At 36.9% G+C, this 24,669-nt stretch overlaps 1 protein-coding gene across 3 annotated transcripts in view; it reads right to left on the reverse strand.

Moving 5' to 3' along the window:
* RPRD1A (regulation of nuclear pre-mRNA domain containing 1A) overlaps window positions 1-24,669 on the reverse strand; it is a 61,763-nt gene that overhangs the window by 29,509 nt on the left and 7,585 nt on the right. For all 3 annotated transcript variants that reach the window (XM_054583537.1, XM_054583536.1, XM_054583538.1), the window contains exons 2-4: window positions 4,575-4,704; window positions 1,940-2,046; window positions 1,542-1,639 (exon numbers count right to left, since the gene is read on the reverse strand). In XM_054583537.1, the coding sequence (XP_054439512.1) occupies window positions 1,542-1,639; window positions 1,940-2,046; window positions 4,575-4,704 (335 nt within the window). The remainder of the gene's footprint in view (window positions 1-1,541; window positions 1,640-1,939; window positions 2,047-4,574; window positions 4,705-24,669) is intronic.

Genomic DNA, 24,669 nt, shown 5'->3' on the forward strand with positions numbered 1-24,669 from the left:
CTAAGTTCCCAATGCTGGGTCAAGGATAAGATAAGAAAGCAAAGTTGTCTGAAACAACACTAGCCTGGACTTTCTAATAGAAGAGAATGAAATGAGTTTGACTGGATCCTACAAAGAAAAATTTGAGTCATTCTTATAAAGAATGACATAAATAAAATGGTGACCACAAAACTGAACCACTGAGCACTTAACAGTACAAGTAATTTGAAAGTGGTCAATATAAAACAAAAAATTTATGCAAGTACTGTAGAAGAGTCAGAGGGTTACACAGAGATACTCCTAAGAAGTATAACTAAGGTTACTCTTTCATCAGTGAGAGTAGGAGAGGATCAGGCCCTATATCTAGAACTCGGATACACTACCTGTTCATGTAATTAAAAAAAGCTCTTAAAACAAAGTGAGTCTGTCTTATTCCCAATGGAAAGAAATATAAACCTTAGTATTTGGCTGTTCTTACAACTCTTCTGTTAAGCTCTTATCCACGGTGACCACATGAGCTTTGGCTTTCCTGTCATTCAATCGACAGGTAACTTGGCTCCAGTTCTAGTGGAGCACCTTGGTTGAATTCTTTCTGCCTCCCTAGTACTAACACTGATATTAATCCATAGTTCTAGGAAGTAATTGATTGTACCTTTTTTCCAAGCCCCCATCATGGGGAAAGAGCTCTACTCAGCCTCTGGTTTTATGCAGAAGTTCGGGTCCAGTCCTCCAATACCATGGAGCACTGTGAGTTCTTGTTATCCTCTGGGATACTAATTTCTGGCAATGCGCCTGCTTTAAGATCAAAGCTCAGCAGGAACAAGACTCTAGCTCACAAACTGAGTTACGTTTCAGTAACAACTCTAGCCCACCATGATAATTACCTTGTTTTAACAGTATGGCTATGTCTTCATTTTCTCCTTTAAAATTTTATCTGTCTCTCCTATATGTTTGAAACATAGAAGGAGGAAGCTTTAAGACTCAATGCCCACATAATTAAAAGTTAAAAATGTCTTTCTGGAATCATCTAATGGGTAAGGAATGAATGCTATGCTATACCAACCTGGAAGGACATGGAATATTGTTAACAATTCTAATCCATCTTTCTTACCATGGAACTATATGGCCCTATTATAGTCACACAGAGCTCTATAAATACATACTTGTTTCTTTAACACTCATTTTTACATGTTTTAAAGCAAAAATACTTAAAAGGGCAGTGTCACCTCTAGGAATGGAATTTTCAGTGTACTTACGTCATAGAACAGTCTTATATAGTGTTTTATTTAAGAAACTATTTAAATAGTGGATATCTAATCAGGCCTAATCACACTAACCAATCAGAAATCCTCTTTCTGACTGCCCTAATATGTAATACATAACATATTAAACATAAGCAATCTGTTAATCCAAAAATGAGATATTCATGTAGTTTCTTTCTTGTATCCAGAACTACAATAATAATCAATTTACAATAGTAAAACACTGAAAGTAGTAAAGCTTGGTGGCCACATGAAATAAGAGTAATTAATGTAACTCCCTTAACAGAGAAAAACTTCTACCTGTGGTGGTTCACTTGGAGATCCCAGAGAGGAACAGTTTTCATTTTCATCCACCTTTATCTGTTCATAAGTTCGCTTCCTAGCCTTCTTATCACCATCTGAATTTTAAGAAAATTTAAGTTTTAATGAAAGAATACATTTTTTTAATCCTTGCCTAAGGATATTTATTGATTTGAGAGAGAGAGAGAAACATCAAGGTCAGAGAGAGACATCAACTGATTGCCTCCTGCACGCAACCCAACTAGGGATTGTACCACAATCTAGATATGTGTCCTGACAGGGAATTGAACCTGTGACCTTTTGGTGTATGGGGTGATGGTCCAACCAATTAAACCACCCAGCAAGGGCAAACGAATGCATTTTTATGAAGAGATTATGTAGAAAGACTATATACTTACACAAAGCTTGCTTAAGTTGTTCTAATACATCATTTTCATAAACAGACCTTTCTTCCCAAATAGATAACACTCTTCCAAGGTGCTTCTTACAACTTTCATCAGTTTCACTAAAGAAAAAAGAAATAACGGTAAAAATGCATTGTGCTATTGAAAGCATAATAGTGATTTTAAATACAATCAGATATTTCCTGAAAAAGCTGTCCAAATGTTTACTGAGTATCACTATCTGACCAGCAATTCAGGGGTGCAATGATGAAGGCAGACGTACTTCTTGCTTCCCTTAAAGAGTTCACAGACATATTCTTAAACAAAAAATTACCAAAAAATGCAAACATGTTAGTACTAGCTACTAGGGGTTTACAAAGAAGATGCCCCTAACCTAATGGGCACTGAACATGAGGCTAAGGAAGATTCTAATAGGTGATTTTGAAATTTATTCAACAAATATTTATTGATCAAGGCACCATCTTTGACACAGGAGATACAAACAGAGCCTTCCAGCAGCTGTTTTTTATAAGTGCCACAAAAGAGAACAAGGTGTAACAGAGAGACCAGACCTGGCTCAGTTCTAAAGAGACCAGGAAGGGTATTTTAGGAAGCAATATTGAATCTGAGATTTAAAGACTGGATACACAGGGAGTGGGAAACAGACTACTCCCAGCTACTTCCTATTGCCTTCATCACTGCAACTGTAGACTGAGCCACTATTATCTCTGGCCTGGATTTTTTAAGTCTTCTCATTGGTCTCCCAGACTCTAGTCTACTCTCTCAGTATTCTCAACCACGTAGATCTGATCACACTGCTCTCAATCTTCTAAGAGCTGCCAACCATACTAAGAATAAAGCCAAAATCCTTAACCTGGGCCACAGGATGGACATGTTCTGCTTTCTGCGTACCTCTCAGTCAACATCCCTAAATATCTTCTCCCCTACAAATATCCTTGCTGATCCTCATACATGCCCAGCACACAGCTCTCTTACTGTTTCTGCCAAGTATTCTCTCTACTTAGAATCTTTCCTTCCTCAATAGTCACATACATAATAGGTAGTCAATAAATATTTTATTAAATTCTAAGAAGATACAACATATATAAAAGCCTTAAGGCAGAAAGAAATAAAAGAGGTTTGGTTAGCTTAAACTGCAGACTATAAATTATGTGTGTGGAAATGTCAGAAGTCTGAAGAGGTAGGCAGGGTTTAAGACATTTGACCTGATCTTTTCGACTGATAAGAACCGCTCCAAGACAAGGGAGTGTTATGATCAGCTCTCCAGTTCTGGCTACAGTTTCCTAAATGGATTAAACAATACTGGAGGCTACTGCAATTATACAGAAATGTCAATATGGTCATTGAAATAGAAAGAAATCTTAAGAACCAAGGGAACTACATGTAGTATATGGGGTAGGGGAGTGAAGGACAAAGGAGAGCATGATATATTATAAATCACAATATCACAGAGAGTTAAAGATAACACCTAATTTCTCCCATGGGTATCTGAATAAATGGAGTTGCCCCTTCACTGACAAAGTCAAACCTAGCGGAGAAGCAGTTTGACAGGGAGCTAGGACATAATGAACTCAGTATTAGACACAATGAGTTTGAGCTGTTTGGAGGCATGCAACTAGAAATTCAATAGGCAACTGGACATACACGTCTAAAAGAAAAAACATCTCGACTAGAGCATAAGATTGGGAATTATTAGGGTGTGGATAGTAACTAAGTAGACGCATTGTATGAAATCATTGAGAGGGCAAGTGAAGAATATGACCCCAGAAGAGGGTCTAGGACTGAATTCTTAAGATTTAAATTCCAACACACAAAGAGATGGTAAAAGATGGTATCTAAATTGAAGGATAAATAATATTTATTTAAGAAACTGCAATACTGCAATATACTGCAATATTTCACTGTGTAATTTTTTAAAAAATGCATGCAATTTGACTAATTAAAACTATAGGGCATATGCTGAATATACATTCATATTAAATCATTCAACACAAATCATCATTCACCACTGAATTCTATAATTTAAACTGATTAAATAGTCTGTCCCAATAATGTTTATCCAGTAATCTATCAAGTATTTGCATATAATGTTTGGAAATAAACATTTAAAAAGGGCATAAGCCAAAGTAGACTCCTACCCTCAGAATCTTTCTGTAGCAAATTTTTCACCATATTAATGACTTTAAATATATTTTCAAATCATTTAATAATCTTATGACATATACCCTCACACTAGAAAACCTTAAAATCACAAGATGAGGAGAAAACATACAAAGTTTATCCAGAAATATTAGCTGGCAGATTGACAGCTTTATAAGCACACAAATTTTCAATTCAACATTTTTTTTTTTTTAACAAAGTTCATTCCAATATGGCAGTTGCTTTTGGTCTCTTTAAAGAAAGCTGTAATTCAAGTACTCCAAATGCTCACCTTAGCAATAGTTCAAAAAAAATTTCCTTCACAGAAAGTATGTAACACATTTATAAATGCCATTTATAGGTAAGTCTTTTCAAATGAAAACTTCAAAGAGATACATTCCAGGGATTTTAACAGCTTAAGGCAATTTTAGCAAAAGGGCATATTATGCATTTAAAACAGATTACCTAGTACCCAAAACAATTATCATACCTTGAAACATGCTTAAAAGCCTCCACTATAACTGGTGCAAAATCTTTTGTAAACTCCGGCCCCTTCCTTTTGCTGTTCTGAATGACATCATTGGCTAGGTAGAGAAAAGTAAGCTTCCTGTTTGGTTTGGCTGAAAAATAAAAAAATTTAAAAATCTACTTAAAATATCCTCACTTAACTTGGAAAAACTATCTCTCCACCTCAATTAAGCAGTTTGAAAACTACAACAAACCTATTAACCTTATTTATCATGTTCAACCCTAGCTTCTCATTCTACAACCAAACAGCAAGTCACTATTCTTCAACTCAGGAGGATAATTACTCTGGTTTCAGATCAATCATGTGAGGGGAAAAACAGTACTCAAGAGGCAGCGGTAGTCAATGATATATCCTTCGGTTTCCTTGCAATTTTACCAAGACACCCAAACTACTTTTCCTTGATTGCTTGCTTTATTGCTATTCCCAAACTAATATTTTTTTACACTGAAATCCTCATGTCTGTGCAAAAACGCATCTCTATGACTCTTTCCTGCACAAAATTTCATTAAAACTAGTAAGCACTATATGAAATCCAGCCTTTTAAGAATAATTCACAAACAATTCAAATAAAAGATCAATTACAAGGCTTCATAAAGCAGAGTGAGGGATATTAAATAAACAATATGAAACAAGCAAGGTTACAGAAATGACATCTAATTTAACTAATTCATGATCAGTTCATAATCTAGGTTATTCATAATCAGAAAGTGGTAGGGCCATTATTTTCTTAAATTGTACAGACCATATGCCTATTCATTTTGATATAATGAAGACATCATAATCTAACTTAATCATCCATTTTCCATAGAGATTGAAATTTAAAACCACAGTAGATGACAAAAGTGATAAATACAACAAACAGCTAAAATGTTATTGTGTTACCTATAAATATAAGAGTCGTCCTTTCAGGGGAAAGCCTTCTACTGGAGAGAAGCAGCAAAAAATAGAAAAATTAAAAAAAAAAACAACCCATACACAGAAACACATGCCAATCAGCATTAATGTATGTCTTATAGAAGGAAATCAGAAGAAAAGCCATTATCTTGAAACAAAAATCTATTTAAAATGTATTACTAATTTTGGACAGCCTCTTTTATTGCCCTGGTAAAATGAATCACAAGAGACCACAAAACATGTTCAATAGATGGATATGTGGTTGTAAAGCACGACCTACTTTAACTTAGTAATGGTCTTTGCCACAGAAAGTACATTATCAACACGTAATTCTTAGAAGAACTTTATCTGTCCCAGTCTGGACAAAGAGTCAAACACAGCCTGCTGCTGCTTAATAGCTGAGGTAGGTGACAAATGGATAGAGCTGGTGTATTCCTGTATTACTGCCAGGATTCCTAAGACTTTTCACAGCCTATCCTTTGCTTTAGCTCCTTTAAAGATTTTCTTGTTCTCCAGATAACATTTTAACTCGTTATAATGAAACAAAGACCCAAAAAGTCTGTCTCCACCCTCTATACTACAATGCTTCCTGCCCACCACGACTTCTACTGCTCCAGCTTTCCCAGCTCCTACCATCCTGCAGACCTCAGATACATGGGTTCCTCTAGTTTTCCCTGACCACCCTATGAAGCACTTAACCCAGCTATAATTGTCTTTATTTAACCTAGTGCTCCTCAACTAAACTAAGGTCCACTGAAAGTAACAATTGTCAATCTCATCTATCAACCTATGAAAATCAAGCCCAGAAGCTGATTCAGAATTTGCTCATATTTACTATGTCAATCAGTTTTGGCCTAGACCTGTGTCTTTAGTTATTGGTTCCACAAACTTGTCGTCTGGTCTCAAGCTCACCCTGCATAGCTGAAAAGGGGACACATGGAAAATTATAGTGCTCTCAGAAACCTCAACTTCGCAGTATGAAAGACCAACTGTTCTACAGCTACTCCAACTTATTTTTTCTTTCTTTTTCTTTTTTTGTACTTTTATGAGTTTACTTCAGTCTAACTGAAGACAGATATCATGGAGAAAGATCTCAAATGCTCCCAATTTTTGCTATTTTCAATGTACTGAATTCAAGTATTTTCGTTTCCTCCCCTCCATTCTAGAGTACTCACAAATCAATAACCTATTTTAAAAAATGGGCAAGTACTATGATGGGAAGGTCAAAGAAACACAAATGTTAAGAAATTAAAACCAATTATCAACCTTTTACCTAATGGTTAAGATGAAAGTATGATGCTAACTGAAATTGGCAAGAGTATGGGTAAGAGTATCACCAGCAGATACTTTCGCATATTTGTAGTTAAAATATAAATTAGTGCAATGTCGGAGAAAAGTAATTTGGCAGTATCCATGAAAACTGTGACTGCACAAGTCCCTTCACTCTGCAAATTTAACTTCTAGGGATCTATACTACTAATGTATTATCATAACTGCACAAAGAAATCACTGATGATATTTGTAATAACATCAATAAAGAGATGACTAAATAAATCATGTTACATCCATACAATCCAATACTCTACCAGCTATTCAAATATGGTATATACCAATATGGAAAGATATCTAATACATAATTTTAAGATGCACATATACATACAACCATACACACACAGTAAAGAGCTCTACTGGAGGAAGGTCAAGAAAGAATCTGGGGCAGGGGGAGATGTCAAGAGTTACCAACAAAGATTTAAGTCACAAAGGTAAAATACATGAGGGGTATTAAATGATCACGCTGAGTCTATGTGCTGAAGAAGGCTTCTGCAGAGTGCTGACTTGATGCTCCACCAATTTACTTTGTCCTACAGTTGCATTTACCCCCAGTCTCTCCTGTTACAATGTTTGGTAGAAAGGAAAAAAAAACAAAGGAAAAGAAAGGAGAAGGGGAAGCAGGGAAGGAGGGAAAGACGGATGGAAAGGAAGGAAGGACGGAGGGAGTAAGACGGACTTCCAGTCAAGATGGAGGTGTAGGTAGAAACACACCTCGCCTCCTCAGCTACAGCATAAACTACAACTAGACTACAAAACAAACATCACCCAGAATAGTCAGAAAATTGAGCTGTATGGAAGTCTGACAACCAAGGATTTAAAGAAGTCACATTCACCCAGACAGGTAGGAGGGGCGGAGATGTGTGGAGGGGAACAGAGACACTGAAGGGGCAGTCCCACATCCACATGTGGTGAATACAAATAGGGAGCAAAAACTCAGGAGCAAGAGGTCCCAGCCCCAGACCACACCTCCCAGCCCAGGGTTCTAGCTCCAGGAATGTAGGTACCCATAAAAATCAGCAGGGGCTGAGGTGGTAGAAGAAACTTCAGGATTCTCAAGAGACTCACCCTAAAAGTTTAAGGGCCTGCAACAGACTTAGGACTCACACAGACCCATGCCCTCGGGGATTGAGCTGGAAGGGCAGCAGTGGCATATGGGGAGAAAGTGAAATGACTGGCAACAGATTGAGTGCCAGGAGACAGATTCCTCCTGGGCAAACCTCCAGAGGCCAGTCAGCAGCACTTTTCCCTCTCCGAGCACTACCCCACACAGTCACCGTTTGGTGGCACCGGTTTCCCTACCATAGCAATACCTAAGGTGCCACCCCCTACAACTCGCAGGTGCACTTTTCTATAATAGGCCATGTTACTAAGACAGGAAGTCAAGGCTGCTCTACCTAATACACAGAAACAAACAAAGGGAGGCTGCCAAAATGAGGAGAAAAGAAATATGGCCCAAATGAAAGAACAGAACAAAACTCCAGAAAAAGAACTAAACGAAATGGAGACAAGCAACTTATCAGATGCAGAGTTCAAAACACTGGTTATCGGGATGCTCCAGGAACTCATAGGGTACTTCAACAACAAATAAAAAGGCCCAGGCAGAAATGAAGGTTGCATTACGTGAAATAAAGAAAAATCTACCGGGAACCAAGAGTGGAGGGCATGGAGCTGAGAAATCAATGATTTGGAACACAAGGAAAGAAAAAGCATTCAATCAGAACAGCAGGAAGAAAAAATAATTTAAAGGAAAAAAAGAGGATTAGCTTAGGAATCTCTGAGACATCTTTAAATGTAACAATACCCAAATTATAGGAGTGCCAGGAGGAGAAGAGCAAGAAATAGAACATTTATTTGAAAAAATAAGGAAAGAAAACTTCACTAATTTGGTGCAAGAAACAGGCTCCAAGTCCAGGAAGCACATAGTCCCAATCAAGTTGGACCCAAAGAGGACCACGCCAGGACACATCATAATTAAAATGCCAAAGGTTAAAAATAGAGAGAGAATCTTAAAAGCAACAAGAGAAAAGGAGTTACCTACAAAGGAGTTCCCATAAGATTGTCAGCTGATTTCTCACAAGAAACTCTGCAGGCTAGAAGGGACTGGTAAGGAGTATTCAAAGTGATGAAAAGCAAGGGCCTATAACCTAGATTACTCTATCTACCAAGGTTATCATTTAGAATAGAAGGGAGGATAAAGTGCTTCCCAGACAAAGTAAAACGAAAGGAGTTCATATTCCACAAGCCATTGCTACATGAAATGCTAAAGCAAATTATCTAAGAAAAAGATCAAAATGAAATTAAAATGGCAACAAATTTACAACTATCAATAACTAACTCCAAATAAACTAAGCAAAACAAAGAGAACAGGAATAGAATCACAGATATGGAGATCACATGGAAGGTTATCAGCTGGGAAAGGGAAGCGACAGAATTGGGAGGGAAGTGCAGGGATTAAGAAGCACAAATTGGTAGGTACAGAATGGGCAGGGGGATGTTAAGAACAGTATAGGTAATGGAGAAGCTAAAGAACTTATATGCATGACCCATGGACATGAACTTCCAGGGTGGACTGCTGGAAGAAATGGGGGTACTGCGTAGGTGAGGGGAAAACTGGGACAACTGTAATAGCATAATCAATAAAATATAGTTAAAAAAGGAAAGGAAGGGAAAGGAAGGAGAGGGGAGAGGAGGGAAGGGAGAGAGAAAGACTCCACCTAGGTCTAGACAAACGGACATCCTTCCATTCTGAAAGGCCAAGGCAATTTAAGATCCTGAAATAATTTTAAAAACCTTGACTTTGATATATGGAACAAATAAATATTTAAAATCTTGAAAAGAACAAACTTCATCCTAGACCAGAACACTACAGAAGGCAATGTCAACTGTAAGAGTTCTGTGAGAATACACATCGCACTGTTTATTCACATTATGCTTCTAGAGTAGGATCAAGATTAAAACATTTTGTACTTTTAAGAATATTCTTAAAATAATATTGATTAGTTTTTTATGAACTAGACACTGCTCTACAAGTTTATGTGTCTCATTTAATCTTTAAAACAACCATACAGCCCTGGGCAAGTAGCTTAGTTGGTCAGCATGTCATCCCAATATGCCAAGATTGTGCGTTTGAACCCCAGTCAGGGCACATGTCAGAACCAACCAATGAATGCATAAATAAGTGGAACAAGAAATCAGTGTTTCTCTCTCCCTTCCTCTCTCTAAAAGTCTATTAAAAAAAAAAACAAAAAACAAACAACCTTACGAGGTAAGTTATCCCCGGTTACCAATAAACAACAATTATTACAGCTACCGGCATTGTGCCCTGACCTGTATGGCTCAGCTTGGTTGAGCTTCGCCCCAAAGTGAAAGGTCACAGGTTTGATTCCTAGTCAGGGCACATACCTGGGCTGCAGGCCCGGTGCCCATATGCAGCATGTGTGAGAGGCAACCAATCAATGTTTCTCCCCCTCTCTTTCTCCCTCCCTTCCACTCTCTCTAAAAATAAATAAGTGAAATCTTTAAAAAAACAAACAAAACTACTGGCATTGTGTCCAAAGGACACACGCAACCCTCCAAGAGGTTGGCACTGGATGAAGAGCATCGAAGAGAATGACTTCAATGGTCTGAAATGCAAACATATAAAAATCCATAAATTCACAAAAATACTTTAAGCCCTGGCTGGTGTGGCTCAGTGGGTTGAGTGCCAACCTGCAAAGCAAAAGGTCGCCAGTTCAATTCCCCATCGCAGCATATGCCTGGGTTGGGCCAGACCCCTGGTTGGGGCCATGTGAGGCAGCTGGTCAATGTTTCTCTCACACGTCAATGCTTCTCTCCCTGTCTTCCTCCCCTTCCCCTCTCTCTAAAAATTAATAAATAAAATCTTTAAAAATATACTTCAGCCCTGGCTGGTGTGGCTCAGTGCATTGAGCAATGGCCTACGAACTGAAATGTTGCCAGTTGGATTCCTGATCAGGGTACATGCCTGAATTGCAGGCCAAGTCCCCAGCTGGGGGCATGCAAGAAGCAACCAATTGTTTCTCTCGCTCATCTGTGTTTCTCTCCCTCCCGTCCCCTCTCTCTGAAAAATAAATAACATCTTTTAAAATTTTTATAAAAATACTTTAAAAGGTTGCTTAAGTAATAACCCAGTTGACAAATGGAAAAATTAAGCATTTATTCTCCTTTGCCTATATGAACTGGATCTCAGAGCCACCAAAGGTTGAAGAAAGTTCTTATACAACAAATCCTCAAACTTCAGTGTGCCTCAGAATCACCTGGAGGGCTTGTTAAAACATAGGTTACTGCTCTGGCTGGTGTGGCTCAGTTGGTTGGGCCTTGTGCTGCAAACTGAAAGGCCACCAGTTCAATTTCTGGTCTGGGCACATGCCTGGGTTGTGGGTTTGGTCTCCTGCTCAGGGAATATGTAATAGGCAACCAATAGATGTTTCTCTCCTTCTCTTTCTCCTTCCCTTCCCCTCTCTAAAATCAATTAAAAAAATTAATTAGTAAAAATAAAACACAGATTACTGGTTTTAATACATATAACTTCTGATGTAGGTCTAGGGTAGAACCCACAAATTTGCATTTCCAACAAATTATCAGGTAACACTAATTCAGTAGCCTGGTGTCCACACTCTTGAGAACCACTGCTACAGAAGAATTCTGGATAATAAACACAGAAAGAACAATTAGAAATTCACAATTTGGTGACCCCTCCTAAAATAAGAGTCAAACCAACCACCATCAGTGGCTTCTAAAATCATGGGGTGAAAGGGGATGGGTACTTTATAATAGATTCATAATGAACCCACTGATCAATCTTACCCTTAAACATAAAACAAGTGCACATTATGCATCTCTTAAATGAATAACACTTCCAAAGGGAATGACACTATATGGATGGAATTGGCCAAATGCATAAGGCGGAAAATTCTACAGTTCATGTGACACAATCTCAACAAATAAACTGCATTAAAAAAAATGAGGGGCAGGGCGTGATTTTAAGAGACCTATTAAGTACACATCATGAGTGGACCTAGCTGGACTCTGTTTTGAACATTATCTATAGAGAGACATCTTTGAGGGGATCCAACATACTGGTCAGGAACTTGATTTAAAATAATCAAGAATCAAAGGCAACTGTTAGGTTTGATAGAGCACGTACAATGACATTAAATTTTTAATACAAGATTTATCTATTAAAATATATATTGGAGTATGTGGTTATTGGAAATTGAAGTCCAGTATTTGCTTTAACTAATCTGGAAAATAAGGAGGTGTCACGGTGAGGGAAGATTTAGGTAGATGAAACCAGAAAGATATGATGTTAATAATGCTAAAGCTGGGTGATGGGTTCATGAAAGTTCAATATCTTGTCATCTTTACTTTCACGTATAATTTTAGAAGTCTAACATAAAAAGTTAATTTAAAAACCTAAGTAAAAATTGAGTGTAAATAAACAGCAAAATCTTTCATCTCCACCCCCCCCCCCATCATAAATGAGTTATTTAGTGAGTGCATCCTTTCTGGATCATTTTATGTACCTTTGCAAACATTGTGTGCTTATTTACATATACACAGATATACACATTAGGATTTTTTTCACAAATGAGATCGTGCTCTTCACAGTGTTTCACAGCTTTCTTCGCACCTCCTATACCAAGACATTTTTGTAGTCATAAACAGATTTGTTACCAAACTCTTTTTAAGTCTCATTCCTTTTAATAGTTACTTAGTCACATGATATATACATTGTTCCAAATCTTTAACACTTTTCATCCTTGTAAACCTAAGAAAGTATTTCTACAGAAAAGAGTCTGAGAGGCAGAGGTGATATGATAAAAGGTATGCAGTTTAAATATAAATGAACATTGTCAAGTTGCGTGCCAAAAAGACAGTTTGAACAACATGAAAATGTTTATTTTTTTACATCATTATCAACATAATACTATTAACATTTAAAATTCTTGCCAATCTCTTGGGAGTAAAATGATGTTTTTATTTGCAAATACCTAAATATGACTGAAGCTGATTTCTGAGTAATTTATATTCCATCTTAGGTGACTTGCCTGTTCATATCATGTTGCCTATTTCTCTACAAGGCTGTTTGCTTTTTCTTATAAATTCATAGGACCATTTTATATGTTATGAATGTTCACTTTTTCCTGTTGGAGACATTGCATATATTTTCCCTGAATCTGTTTCTTAAAATAGAAATTTAATATTTTCTACATTCAGGATTTTGTAGCCAAATCTACATATTTCCTACATGATCCCTGGACTATATCTTATTTAGAAAGTGCTTTCATAATCCAAGACCAGAAATAATTATATATGTCTAATACATTTTATATGATTCCACAGTTGATTTTTTTCAATATTATCTCTTTAATTCAACTGAATTAGTTTTATATTTGCTATTAGGTAGGAATCTAAGAAGTGTTTATTAATATTCCATCCCTTCTCTCACAAACTTAGTGTGCCTGATTTACCAAATGCCCATATAAAACGGGTCTCTTCATTAAATTCTTTCTCACATATTCCTATTCCTGTATCAACACCATACTGTTCTGATTTAATGCCTTCGCAGTGTGTGTGATGACCTAAAAGGGCACACTACCTCCATTACTGTTTTCCCTTCAAAATTGTCAAAATTCAGACAAAAATTGTCTTGGTACTTCCCCACATTTACCTTTCCCAATGATCTTTAGAATTGGCTTTAAAGTTTTGTAAAACAAAATAAAACACCAAATTCCTTACAGATTGCCCTGAATTTACAGATGGATAAATTATCTCTTTGCAGTGAATTTTTTACTTAGCAATTTTATATACTACTGTACTATTTTGAATTTTATAACAAATGTATATTTTTAAACCAACAGAAAGAAATAGTGTTTAGCATAGTTACATTAAAATAAGCTTCTTAAAACAGTAATATATGAAAACCAGAAAGTATCCTATAACATCAAAGACAAGTAAACACTATTGCAAAACACTAGTCTCAGAGTTCCAAATGATGTGTCCCAATTCCAATATAAGGACTTATTTGTAGGGACTTCTGCTTCCAGGAATAAAGAGCAAATGAACTTTTCCCTAGTCTTTCTACAAAATACAACTACAAATTGCGAGCATTATAAATAAAATTAGAGAAGAAAAAAGACGGCAGGCTAGCTAGGGGCCTTGGAACCAAAGAAACAACACAGATTAAGTCCCTTGGGTTTTATTTTTGCCCCATATATCTCAGATTGAGAGGTGAAGAAACCAGCAACCCAGAAATCTTAGCAGGTGCAGACGTAACAACTTGCCACAGAAGCCTGCTTGCTCTAGCCAAAAGACCAGGAGAAGTGCAGCAGAGCAAGGCAGAAAGCTCAGAAAATAACCAATCAACTCCAGCCAAACACTCACATTCACACCAGCAAAGGCTAAATGGAAAGCAAGACTATAATGTGGATCCCAGCACCTCTCCAGAATAGAGTCAGAGATGGCAAACTAGGGAGCCTGAGCTTCCACCCCCACCTAACAGCAGAAGGCATTTCCCAGTGGGGAATAAGGCCTAGCGGTGAGTCAGGATGTCCACCAAGGCCCAGCAGTATTTAGGTCTACACATTCCTTTCCCTGACGCTGTGGTGCCAGTGGAGGCCTACTGGGGGACAGCAACTCCCACTCACACACATCAATGTAATAAGCATCTCCCTTCCTTGATGGAGTAGTGTCAAAGAAATAAAGTCAAACAACATTCAATAAGATGTAGAGTCTCATAACATAATACCAACCCCCCCCCAAAAAACAACTATAGGTTAGTTAAAAACTACTCATCATACCAAGAAACAGGAGAATCTCAAACTGAATTTTAAAAAACAATGAACAGATACCAACACTAAGATGGCAGAGATGTTAGAACAATCTCACCAAGATTTTAAGGCAGCCTTCATAAATACACTTCAACTAGCATATGCAAATACGTTGAAAATATAACATATCAAAATGTGTGGGATAAAGCTGAAGCAGTGCTGAGAAACTTAAAAGAGAAACAAATCTCAAATCAATAATCTGAGCCCCCAACTCAAGGATCTGGAATAAGAGCAAAACAAACCCAAGCAAACACAGGAGGAAATAATAACAAGTAGAAGCAGAAATCAATACAACTGAAAAGAAAAGAGAGAGGGAAAAATCAATTAAAAAAAAGAAAAGGGTGCTCCCCCCACCAGTTTTATTGAGATATGATTGGCAAATATCACTGTATAAATTTAAGGTGACCAGCATAATGGGAAGTGATTACATAGATTGTGAAGTGACAGCTGCAGTTTTAGTTAACATCCAGCTCTGGCGCCTGTGGCTCAGTTAGTGCCGGGCTGCGAGTCACAGGTTCAATTCCCAGTCAGGGCACATGCCTGGACCGCAGGCCAGGTCCTCGGCTGGGGACGTGCAAGAGGCAACCAATCAATTTATCTCTTACACACTGATGTTTCTCTCTCTCTCTTTCTTCCTCCTTTCCCCTCTCTCTAAAAATTAACTTCATATAAATGCAAAGGAAAAGAGAAGAAAATGATATTTTTTCTTGTGATAAGAACTGTTAGGATTTACTCTCTTAATTTTCCTATATATCATATAGCAGTGTTAACTATAGCCAGACTGTACATTACATCAGTACTTATCTCAGAATCAGACGTTCACACCTTTTGACCACCTTCATCCAATTCCCTCTCCCACTATTCCCCCACCATGCCTCTGGTAATCACAAATCTAATCTTTTTCCATGAGCTTTGGTTTGTGGGGGCTTTGTTTTGTTTTTAGATTCTACATATAAGTGAAATTATGTATTATTTGACTTTCTTTGTCCGATTGACTTAGGATAATGCCCTCAAGGTCCATCCATGTTGTAGCAAATGACAGCGTTTCCTCATTTTTCTGGCTGAATAATATTCCATTGTACACATACACCATAATTTATCAATTCATCCATCAATGGACACCTAGGTTATTTCCATGTCTTGGCTACTATAAAAAATGCTGCTATGAATATGAAGGTGCAGATAACTTTCTGAATTAGTTTTAATTTCCACTGGATATATTCCCAGAAGTGGAACTGATGGATCATATGGTGGTTCTATTCTTATTTTGCAGATTTTCCATACTATTTTCCATAGTGGCTGCACAGTTTACAAACCCACCAACAGTGCAGTGCACCAGGGATCCTTTTTCCTCCACATCCTCACCAACATTTGTTATTTCTTGTATTTTTCATGGTGGTTACTCCTATAGGCATGAGGTGATATCTCACTGCGGTTTTGACTTCCATTTCCCTATGACTAGTAATGTTAAGTGTCCAAGAGTTCCTCTTTGACAATATGGAGACAACTAACTAACCTCTAGCAAGAGCAACTACTTAAAAAGGAGAAAAGAAGTTATCAACATCAGAAATATCACTATAGACCCTGCAGACATCAAAGGATAAGGACAATGTGGATACAATGAACAACTCTAGTCATGTAAATATGAAAAGAAAAAAGTCTTGCCCAGATATACAGCTATAAAGTATTTTAGTAGCCTATACAGATAATTGTGGAGATCCTTCTCTGAAACTACATCAAAACCCAACACATTGTGGTTTTTAATAATCTAAATTATAATATGAAATCTGAAAACATATCAACAAACTTTTAAAAAGTCTGTCATATTAAAATCCTTCAGTCTACCATGCTCTTTAAATGGATCTTCCACTCATGCACAATTTTGCATTGGTCTTTTGAAGAATGTTGGTTCCAATTGCTGAAACATTACATTAGACAGTATCAAAAATCACATTTGTAAATATCATTATCGATTTCACTGGAAAAGTGTTAAAAAGTATTGGAAAGTTTTCAGGCTCATGGTGGTACATACAAATTTTCCAAAATTCTAATTTTTGCTTAAAACCTTGAATTCATAATGTGCAACAAATACTATCAGTTTCCTTCCTCAAACAAAACAGGCTCACTATACTCACTTTTGAGAAAACACCTGCCAAATAAATACCCATGTCTGAATAACCACAGTTCCTCTGTCTTTTTTTTTGGTAAGATTTTTATTTATTTATTTATTTTCAGAGAGGGGGAAGGAAGGGAGAAAGAGAAGGAGATAAACATCAATGTGTGATTGCCTTTCATGCACCTTGTACCACGGACCTGATCCACAACACAGGCATGTGCCCTCATTGGGACTCGAACCAGCGACCCTTGGGTTCACAGGCCAGCACTCAATCCACTGAACCACACTAGCTAGGGCCTTTTTTTTTGGTTACCTCCTGTACATGTCCCAATAGGGGATCAAACCCGCAACCTAGGAAGTACCCTGACCCGGAATTGAATCTGCAACCTTTTGGTGTACAGAACAATGCTCTAAGCAACTAACCACCCGGCCAGGGCTGTCAATCATTTTCTCCCCCAAATAACAATGGTGCTCAATGGAAAAAGCAGCTGGCTTCACTCAAAACTCTTAACAATCACAAAAGTGTATTTCCTCCACAACATTTGGTACATAATACTTTACATATATGCCTATTTCCTGTTTTGTCACACAGATTATTAAAAAGATATGCACTCACATCTAACACCATATTTAATAGTGAAAACCTGAAAGCTTTCCCCCTAAGATTCAGGAACAAGAGAAGGATGTCCACTTTCCATATTTTACTCAACATGTTATTGGAAGTTCTAGCCATAGGCAAACCCTCCAGATTCCACACACACACACACACACAAAACTTTCAGAGCTAATAAAACATTCATCAAAGTTGCAAGATACATAATCAACATTCAAAAATCAGCTGCACTTCCTAAATTAAAAATGAACAATCTAAAACAAAACTAAAAAGTAATTGCACATACAATTACATAAAAATAATGAAATACTTAAGAATAACTTTAATCAATTTGTAAGGCTTATACACTGAAAACTACAAAATACTGCTGAAAAAACTAAAGATATAAATAAACAGAAATACATCCTATGTTTATGAATTGAAAGAGTAAATGTAGTTAAGATAACAACACACAAAACGTCTTACAGATTAAATGCACTCCCTAGGAAACTACAAATGGCATTTTTGCAGAAAAAGAAAAATCCATCCTAAAATTCATGTAGATTCTCATCCCAAACAGCCAAAAAAAAAAAAGGGCTGGAAGACCCCTGTACTTCCTAATCTCAACCTACTATAAAACTACAGAATACAACTGAACCTTGAACAACACAGGTTTGAACTGCATGGATCCACTTATATATCAATTTTTTAAAAATAAATACTATCAATATATTTTCTCTTCTGATTTTCTTAACACCTTTTCCCTCTAGCTTACTATATTAAGAATAAAGTATGTAATACATACAACACACACAAAAATGTGTTAATTGACTGTTCTTGTTATTGGTAAAGCTTCCAGTCAACATTAGGGTATTAGCAAAGTTCTGGAGGAGTCAAAAGTTATATACAGATTTTTGACTGCACTAGGGGTTGGTGCCCCTAACCACTGTACTGTCAAAAGGTCAACTGTAGTATGATACAGATGTAAGAACAGACATATAGATCATGGAATAGAATAGAGCCCAGAAATACATCCTCATATATATAGTCATAGTAGTCATTATAAAAATGCAAATGAAAACCACAAGCAGATACCACTTCACACCCATTAGGGTGACTTTTTTCAAAATAAAGCAAAAACAAGTATGTGTAGAAAATGGGGCCCCTGGTATAGGGCAAGTGGGAATATAGAATGGTACGACCACTGTGAACAGTATAAAAATTAAACAGAATTACCATATGATTCAGCAATTCCACTTCTGAGTGCATACTCAAAAGAGCTGAAGAAGAGACTCAGATATCTGTACATCCATGTTCATAGTAGCATTATTCACAATAGCGAAACTGTGGAAGCTATCCTAGTGTCATTGACAAGTGCATAAAATGTGGTAAATACGTACACTGGACTATTATTCAGCCTTAAAAAGAAAGAAACTTTTGACACATCCTACCACACAGATAAACACTGAAGACATCCTAAATTAAATAAGCCAATCACAAAAGAACAAATTGTATAATTTCACTTATAAGAGGTACCTAGAGTAATCAACTCCATAAGAGTAGAAGGCTAGTTGCCAGGGACTGGGAAAGAGTATGGGCGGTTCCTGCTCAATGGGCGTGAAGTTGAGAAGTTACTGTTTAGTGGGTTTGGAGTTTCAGTTTGGGAAAATGAAAAAAGTTCTGCAGATGGTTACAAAACAATGTGAATGGACTTACTGACGCTGAACTTTAGATTTAAATGGTTACAAGGGAAAAGATTCCTTATGTTTACCCCAATAAAAATAAAGAAAAAAGGTTAAAATGTTAAATTTTAAATTATGTGTAATTTACCACAATGAAAAAAATACAAAAAAAGACATGTACTCAAAGGTCTAGATTTAATAAAATTAATAATTTAAGCTACTTTGAAGAGCACAGTCAGAAAAGTAACGTACTTTCTGACTGTGAGTGTGTGGTATAAAAAACACAATGACTACTAGTGCAGTTTATTACCTTTGCTTTGATTGATGATTAGGCACAGTGAAGGCAGGTGGCGGGGGTGTGTGCGTGGGATGTCTTAATAGCAGTATGAAAATAATTTTTATCTTTTTAAAATTAATCTTTAATTTTATTTATTTTTAAAAAGGGGAAGGGGAAGGAGAAAGAGAGGGAGAGAAATATCAATGGTTGGTTGCCTCTTGAGCACCCCCTACTGGAGACCTGGCCCACAGCCCAGGCATGTACCTTGACTGGGAAGTGAACCAGCAACCTTTTGATTTGCAGGCTGGTGCTCAATCCACTTAGCCACACCAGCCAGGGCAATAATTTTCATCTTGTGGACCCATTCAAACCTTAAAAGGATCTTGGTGCTCCATCAACGGGGATCAGCTGACCACACTTAGAACCCTTTCTCTAAGAATAAATACAGGAAGTGACTGAAAAAGCTGAAAACTTTAAAAGTCCTCCTCAATAAGGAAATGCTTATAACTAAAGTTTATTATTTGAAAAACGTGTCAGAAGGTCCTAAATCAAGCATATCTTTAGAAGAAACAGCAAAATACCCTGCAATACTTCTTTCAGCTCTAAAAGTTTCAGACCCTACGTATTTTCCAACATTCGTTCAACAACTCATTCAACACATATTTACTGAGTATCAATATTTAATGTGAGCTAGCTTCTGAGGGAACAAAGGAATAGGCTCAGTCCTTCAGTCATAATCAACTCAGTGCAGGGCCATTAAAATACAGTATAATAAATGCGATAGTAATAGCAGTTAAAAGTACTTGAGAGGCAGCACCACAGAAAAGTGAACAGAGCCTAAGGGACCCGTGGAACACTACCAAGCTGACAAACACAGATAAGAGTCCCAGAAATAGGAGAGAGAGGAGAGTGCATAAAGAATATCTGAAAAAATAATGGTCAAAAACTCCCCATATTTTAAGGAAATACATGAATCTACAAATCCAAGAAGCTGAATGAACTCCAAGTATGATGAACTCAGAGACCCATGGCAAGATAAACTATAATCAAACTGTCAAAAGACAAATAATTTTGAAAGCAGTAAGAAGTGACTTGTCATGTACAAGACAGCCTTAATAAGATTAACAGCCAATTTCTCACAGGAAACTATGGAGACCAGAAGGCAGTGGAATACCAAATTTGAACCACTGAAGAGAGAAATCAAAAGACAAAAAACAAACCTGTCCACTAAGAATTTTATAGCTGGCAAAACTATCCTTCAATAATGAAGGGGAAATTAAGACATTTCGAGCTACGCAAAAGCTGAGGGAGTTTGTTGCTAGCTGGCCTGTTCTACAAGAAATGCTAAAGGGAGTTCTTCAGGCTGAAATGAAAGGACACTAGATAGGAAATAGAAGCCGCATAAAGAAATAAAGTACACCCATAAAGCTAATTACAAAAGGAAATACAAGGCCCTGGCTGGTGTGCCTCAGTGGATTGAGTGCCGGCCTGTGAACCAGAGTCACTGGTTCAATTCCCAGTCAGGGCACATGCCTGGGTTACAGGCCAGGTCCCTACTGGGGTGTAAGAGAGGCAACCACACACTGAAGTTTCTCACCCCCCTCCTCCCCCTCTAAAAATAAATAAAATCTTTAAAAAAAGGAAATATAAAAGCCTGTATTAATTTATTTTCATTGTAACTCCTTTTTGTTTCCTATATGATTTAAAAGACAAATGCATAAAACAATAATTATAAGTCTGTTAAAAGGCACACAACATATAAAGATATAATTTGTGACAATAATATAAAAGAGGAGAAGGTTATATAGGAACATGTTTTTGTACAGTATTGAAGGTAAGTTGTTATCAATTCAAACTAGATTTTTATACATTTAGGATGTTAAATGGAATTCAAAAGAAAAAAAATCATCCCCCAAAATAGGATTAGGGATTATGGATTGATGAACAATTAACTCTTTCCCTAGAGAGACTAGGGAAAGCTGCAGAGAGGAGCTGATACCAGAGTTTATAGGCAAGGGAGACAGCAGAAACGCGAAAAGGGAAAAAGTATATAAAAACATACAAAAGTACAAGCTGTTTATATCATTTTTACTGAGGAGAAATTCACATAACATAAAATTAACCACGTTAAAGTGTTTAATTCAGGGGCATTTACTGTATTCATAAGGTTATACAACTATCACCTGTAACAGTCATTCATTCCCCATGCCTTCCCTCCTCCAGCCCTTAGCAACCACTTCTGCCTCTGTGAATTAATCTGTTCTGAGTATTTCATATAAATGAAATCATACCATATGTGATCTTTAAGTCTGGCTTCTTCACTGGCATGTTTTTGAGCTTCATCCACATTGTAGTAAAAATCAGTACTTCATTCCTCTTTATGGCTGAATACTATTTTATTACATAGATATACCACATTTGTGGATGGACAATGAGGCTGTTTCCACTTTTTGGGTATTGTGAATAGCACTGCTATGGGCATTCTTACAGAGTATTTGTTTGAATACCTGCTTTCAATTCTTTTGAATATATACCTAATGTGGAATTACTAGATCATATGGATAAGTCAATGTTAACATCAGTAAGAAGGACAACTGGTTGGTGAATGGCACTATACAGAAGATCAGATGAGAGGCTACTAGAGTGCTAGAGAAAGATGAGGACTTAGGCAGTGGATGGAAAAGGAGATATTGCTAAAACATCAATAAAAAAGCTGAAGGTAAGGTATGTATGAGAGGTTCTGAGTTTAGGCAACTGGTAGAGAGTAATGCCTTTCACTGAAATAGCAAAGACAGAGTAACAGGGAACTGAAATGGAGTGGGTAAAGATAACAAAGATTTGCTTTGCACAGATGAGTTTGAAGTACTCAAGAAATACAATTGAGTGACAGGGCTGAGGGCTAAAGAAAGGATGGATCACTGAGCCATCAAAATATTGATGGTAAAAGTAAAATCTAAAGCATCAAACTATGAATACATAAAGTGAAATTACTTTAACCATTAAGCATTGTTTATGTGCTAGTTATAGCTTATCAACTGCATTTTTAAAATTCTAAAATAACTGAATTAAATCTACAATAAATATTAATTTACTAGTTAAATTACAGTAAATCTAGATAAAGTGCTATATTACTCAGGGTTCTATCTCCAGGGAAACAGAACCAATAAGGTGTGTGTGTGTGTACATACAAAGAGATTATAATGTTACAAGGAACTGGCTCATGTGATTATGGACGCTGACACATCCCAAGACCTGCAGTTAGCAAGCTGGAGGTCCAGGAGAGCTGAGAGTGTAGTTCCAGTCTGAACGCCAGCAGGCTCAAGGCCCAGTAAGTATGCACATTTAGTTTGAGTTCAAAGGCAGGAAAAAAAGCAGTCAGGCAGGAAGAGCTACCTCTTACTCACAGGAGGGTCAGTCTTTGTTCTATTCAGGCCTTAAACTGAGTGGAGCAAGGTCGTGTACTTTACTTAGTCTACAGATTCAAATGTTAACTCAGCCAGAGCCCTACCTGGTGTGGCTCAGTGGATCAAGTACCAGCCTGCTCGCCAAAATGTCACAGGTTCGATTCCCTGTCAAGGCACATGCCTGGGTGCTGGGCTAGGTCCCTGGTTTGGGGCATGCTCCAGGCCCTTCAAGAGGCAACCAATTGATGTTTCTCTCACATACCAATGTTTCCCTCCCTCTCCTTCTCCCTTCCTCCCTCTGAAAATAAAAAAATCTTCAAAACTCGGCCAGAAACATCTTAACAGACATAACTAGAATACTGCCTGACCAAATAATCTAGCCACCTCACAGCCAAATCAATTTGACACATAATATTAACTGTCGTTAAGTACTGTTGTGATACTCTTTCCTTGATACTCTACTAAGAAAACTAATTTTTATAACAGTGCAGCAAAAATATGGCCCTTGACTAGCCAAACAAATTTCACTTGTTTTAAAGAGCAATCAATCAAAAAGAATACAGAACACATTATGATTTATGCAAATACTAAAGAAACAAAGTTTGTTAAATAGATTAAGGTTTTAAAACCATGTTCTTAAAGCAGAATGATGCTCCTTGAGCAGGATCAAAGTGTTCCATCACAAAAAAATCACCTATGCAAATCACAGTACCAAATTACTAAATAAATTAATATGCATATTTTCAGTTTTAAGTCTTTTGGTATAATGTGACTTAATCCTTTTACATTTCCTATTAGCCTGTACTAGAAGTGGGGGTAAAAATGAACTTTAAAAAAATGCTGTGATATATTAACACCTATTACTTCTATCAATAGGGTCTCTTAAATCACCAGCTGAAACCATTAATAAAATAACTAGACTATTTAGTACCATAAATTAATATGTTGTTTATTCTGCCTAATTCCAAAAAGGCATTATGAACTGAAGTGTTATATTTAAAATGTCAAATACATCTGTTCTACATAAGAACACACTTAAACAATTAAAGCAACAGTAAAAACTACATCTACAAACTTTATACAAATTCTAGTTAATTCTACTCATACTTCAAACCTCAAATCAAAGATGGCTTCCTTGATTCCTAAAATGGTTAGTTTCCTAGTTATAGTTCTCCTGTGTATCAACGTGCAGTTCCTAGTTTACCATAGCCTCCCTGACTGATATGTAAGCTCCATGACGACGACAGCTATATGTCTTCTCACCTACTGAATCATCCTCGGTCTAGCAACAGAGCAGGAGCTCAATAGATATTTGCTGAATAATGGAAACCAATAGGAAAAACTTTTCCTTATAGATTTCAAATGAAAAATCCATCTTATCCAAAAATACACCTGTAAAATTATGGATTACCAAATTATGTCTGTTTAATGTAGGGGCACACCTTTATTTTTATTAGAAATGTTAGGTTAACAGCTTACATTAAATTTTGCAGCAGCAAAACCATTATCAAAACATTAATTTTTTAAAAAGCTTTATGTCATAGTATAAAGAGAACCTAAAGAAAATTACATTACAGGCCAAAGAGAAAGACCAACTCAGCTTAAGTTCACACTGAGTGGGAATTAATATTTTGGAGGGAACATGTCTGCTTAAGGCAAAGCAATATGTCCTAGCCTCTTGATCTACCAACTTATAGGAAACGGTCTAGTTTTCAGCATAGGGCCTGCGGGTCCCTAGGGTCCTCAAGACCCTTTCACAGGGTCCATGAAATAAGGACTATTTTCACAACATTCTCATTCTCGCACATGTGTACAGTGAGGTCATATGACACATATAATACAGCAAGACAATGTAAAAGCAGATATGAGAATCCAGCTGTCTTTAATTAAAACATATAAAGATTTGCAA

The sequence above is a fragment of the Pteronotus mesoamericanus genome, unplaced genomic scaffold, assembly GCF_021234165.1.
Source record: "Pteronotus mesoamericanus isolate MK-2021 breed Mesoamerican mustached bat unplaced genomic scaffold, CSHL_Meso_final contig_74, whole genome shotgun sequence".
Lineage (NCBI taxonomy): Eukaryota > Metazoa > Chordata > Mammalia > Chiroptera > Mormoopidae > Pteronotus > Pteronotus mesoamericanus.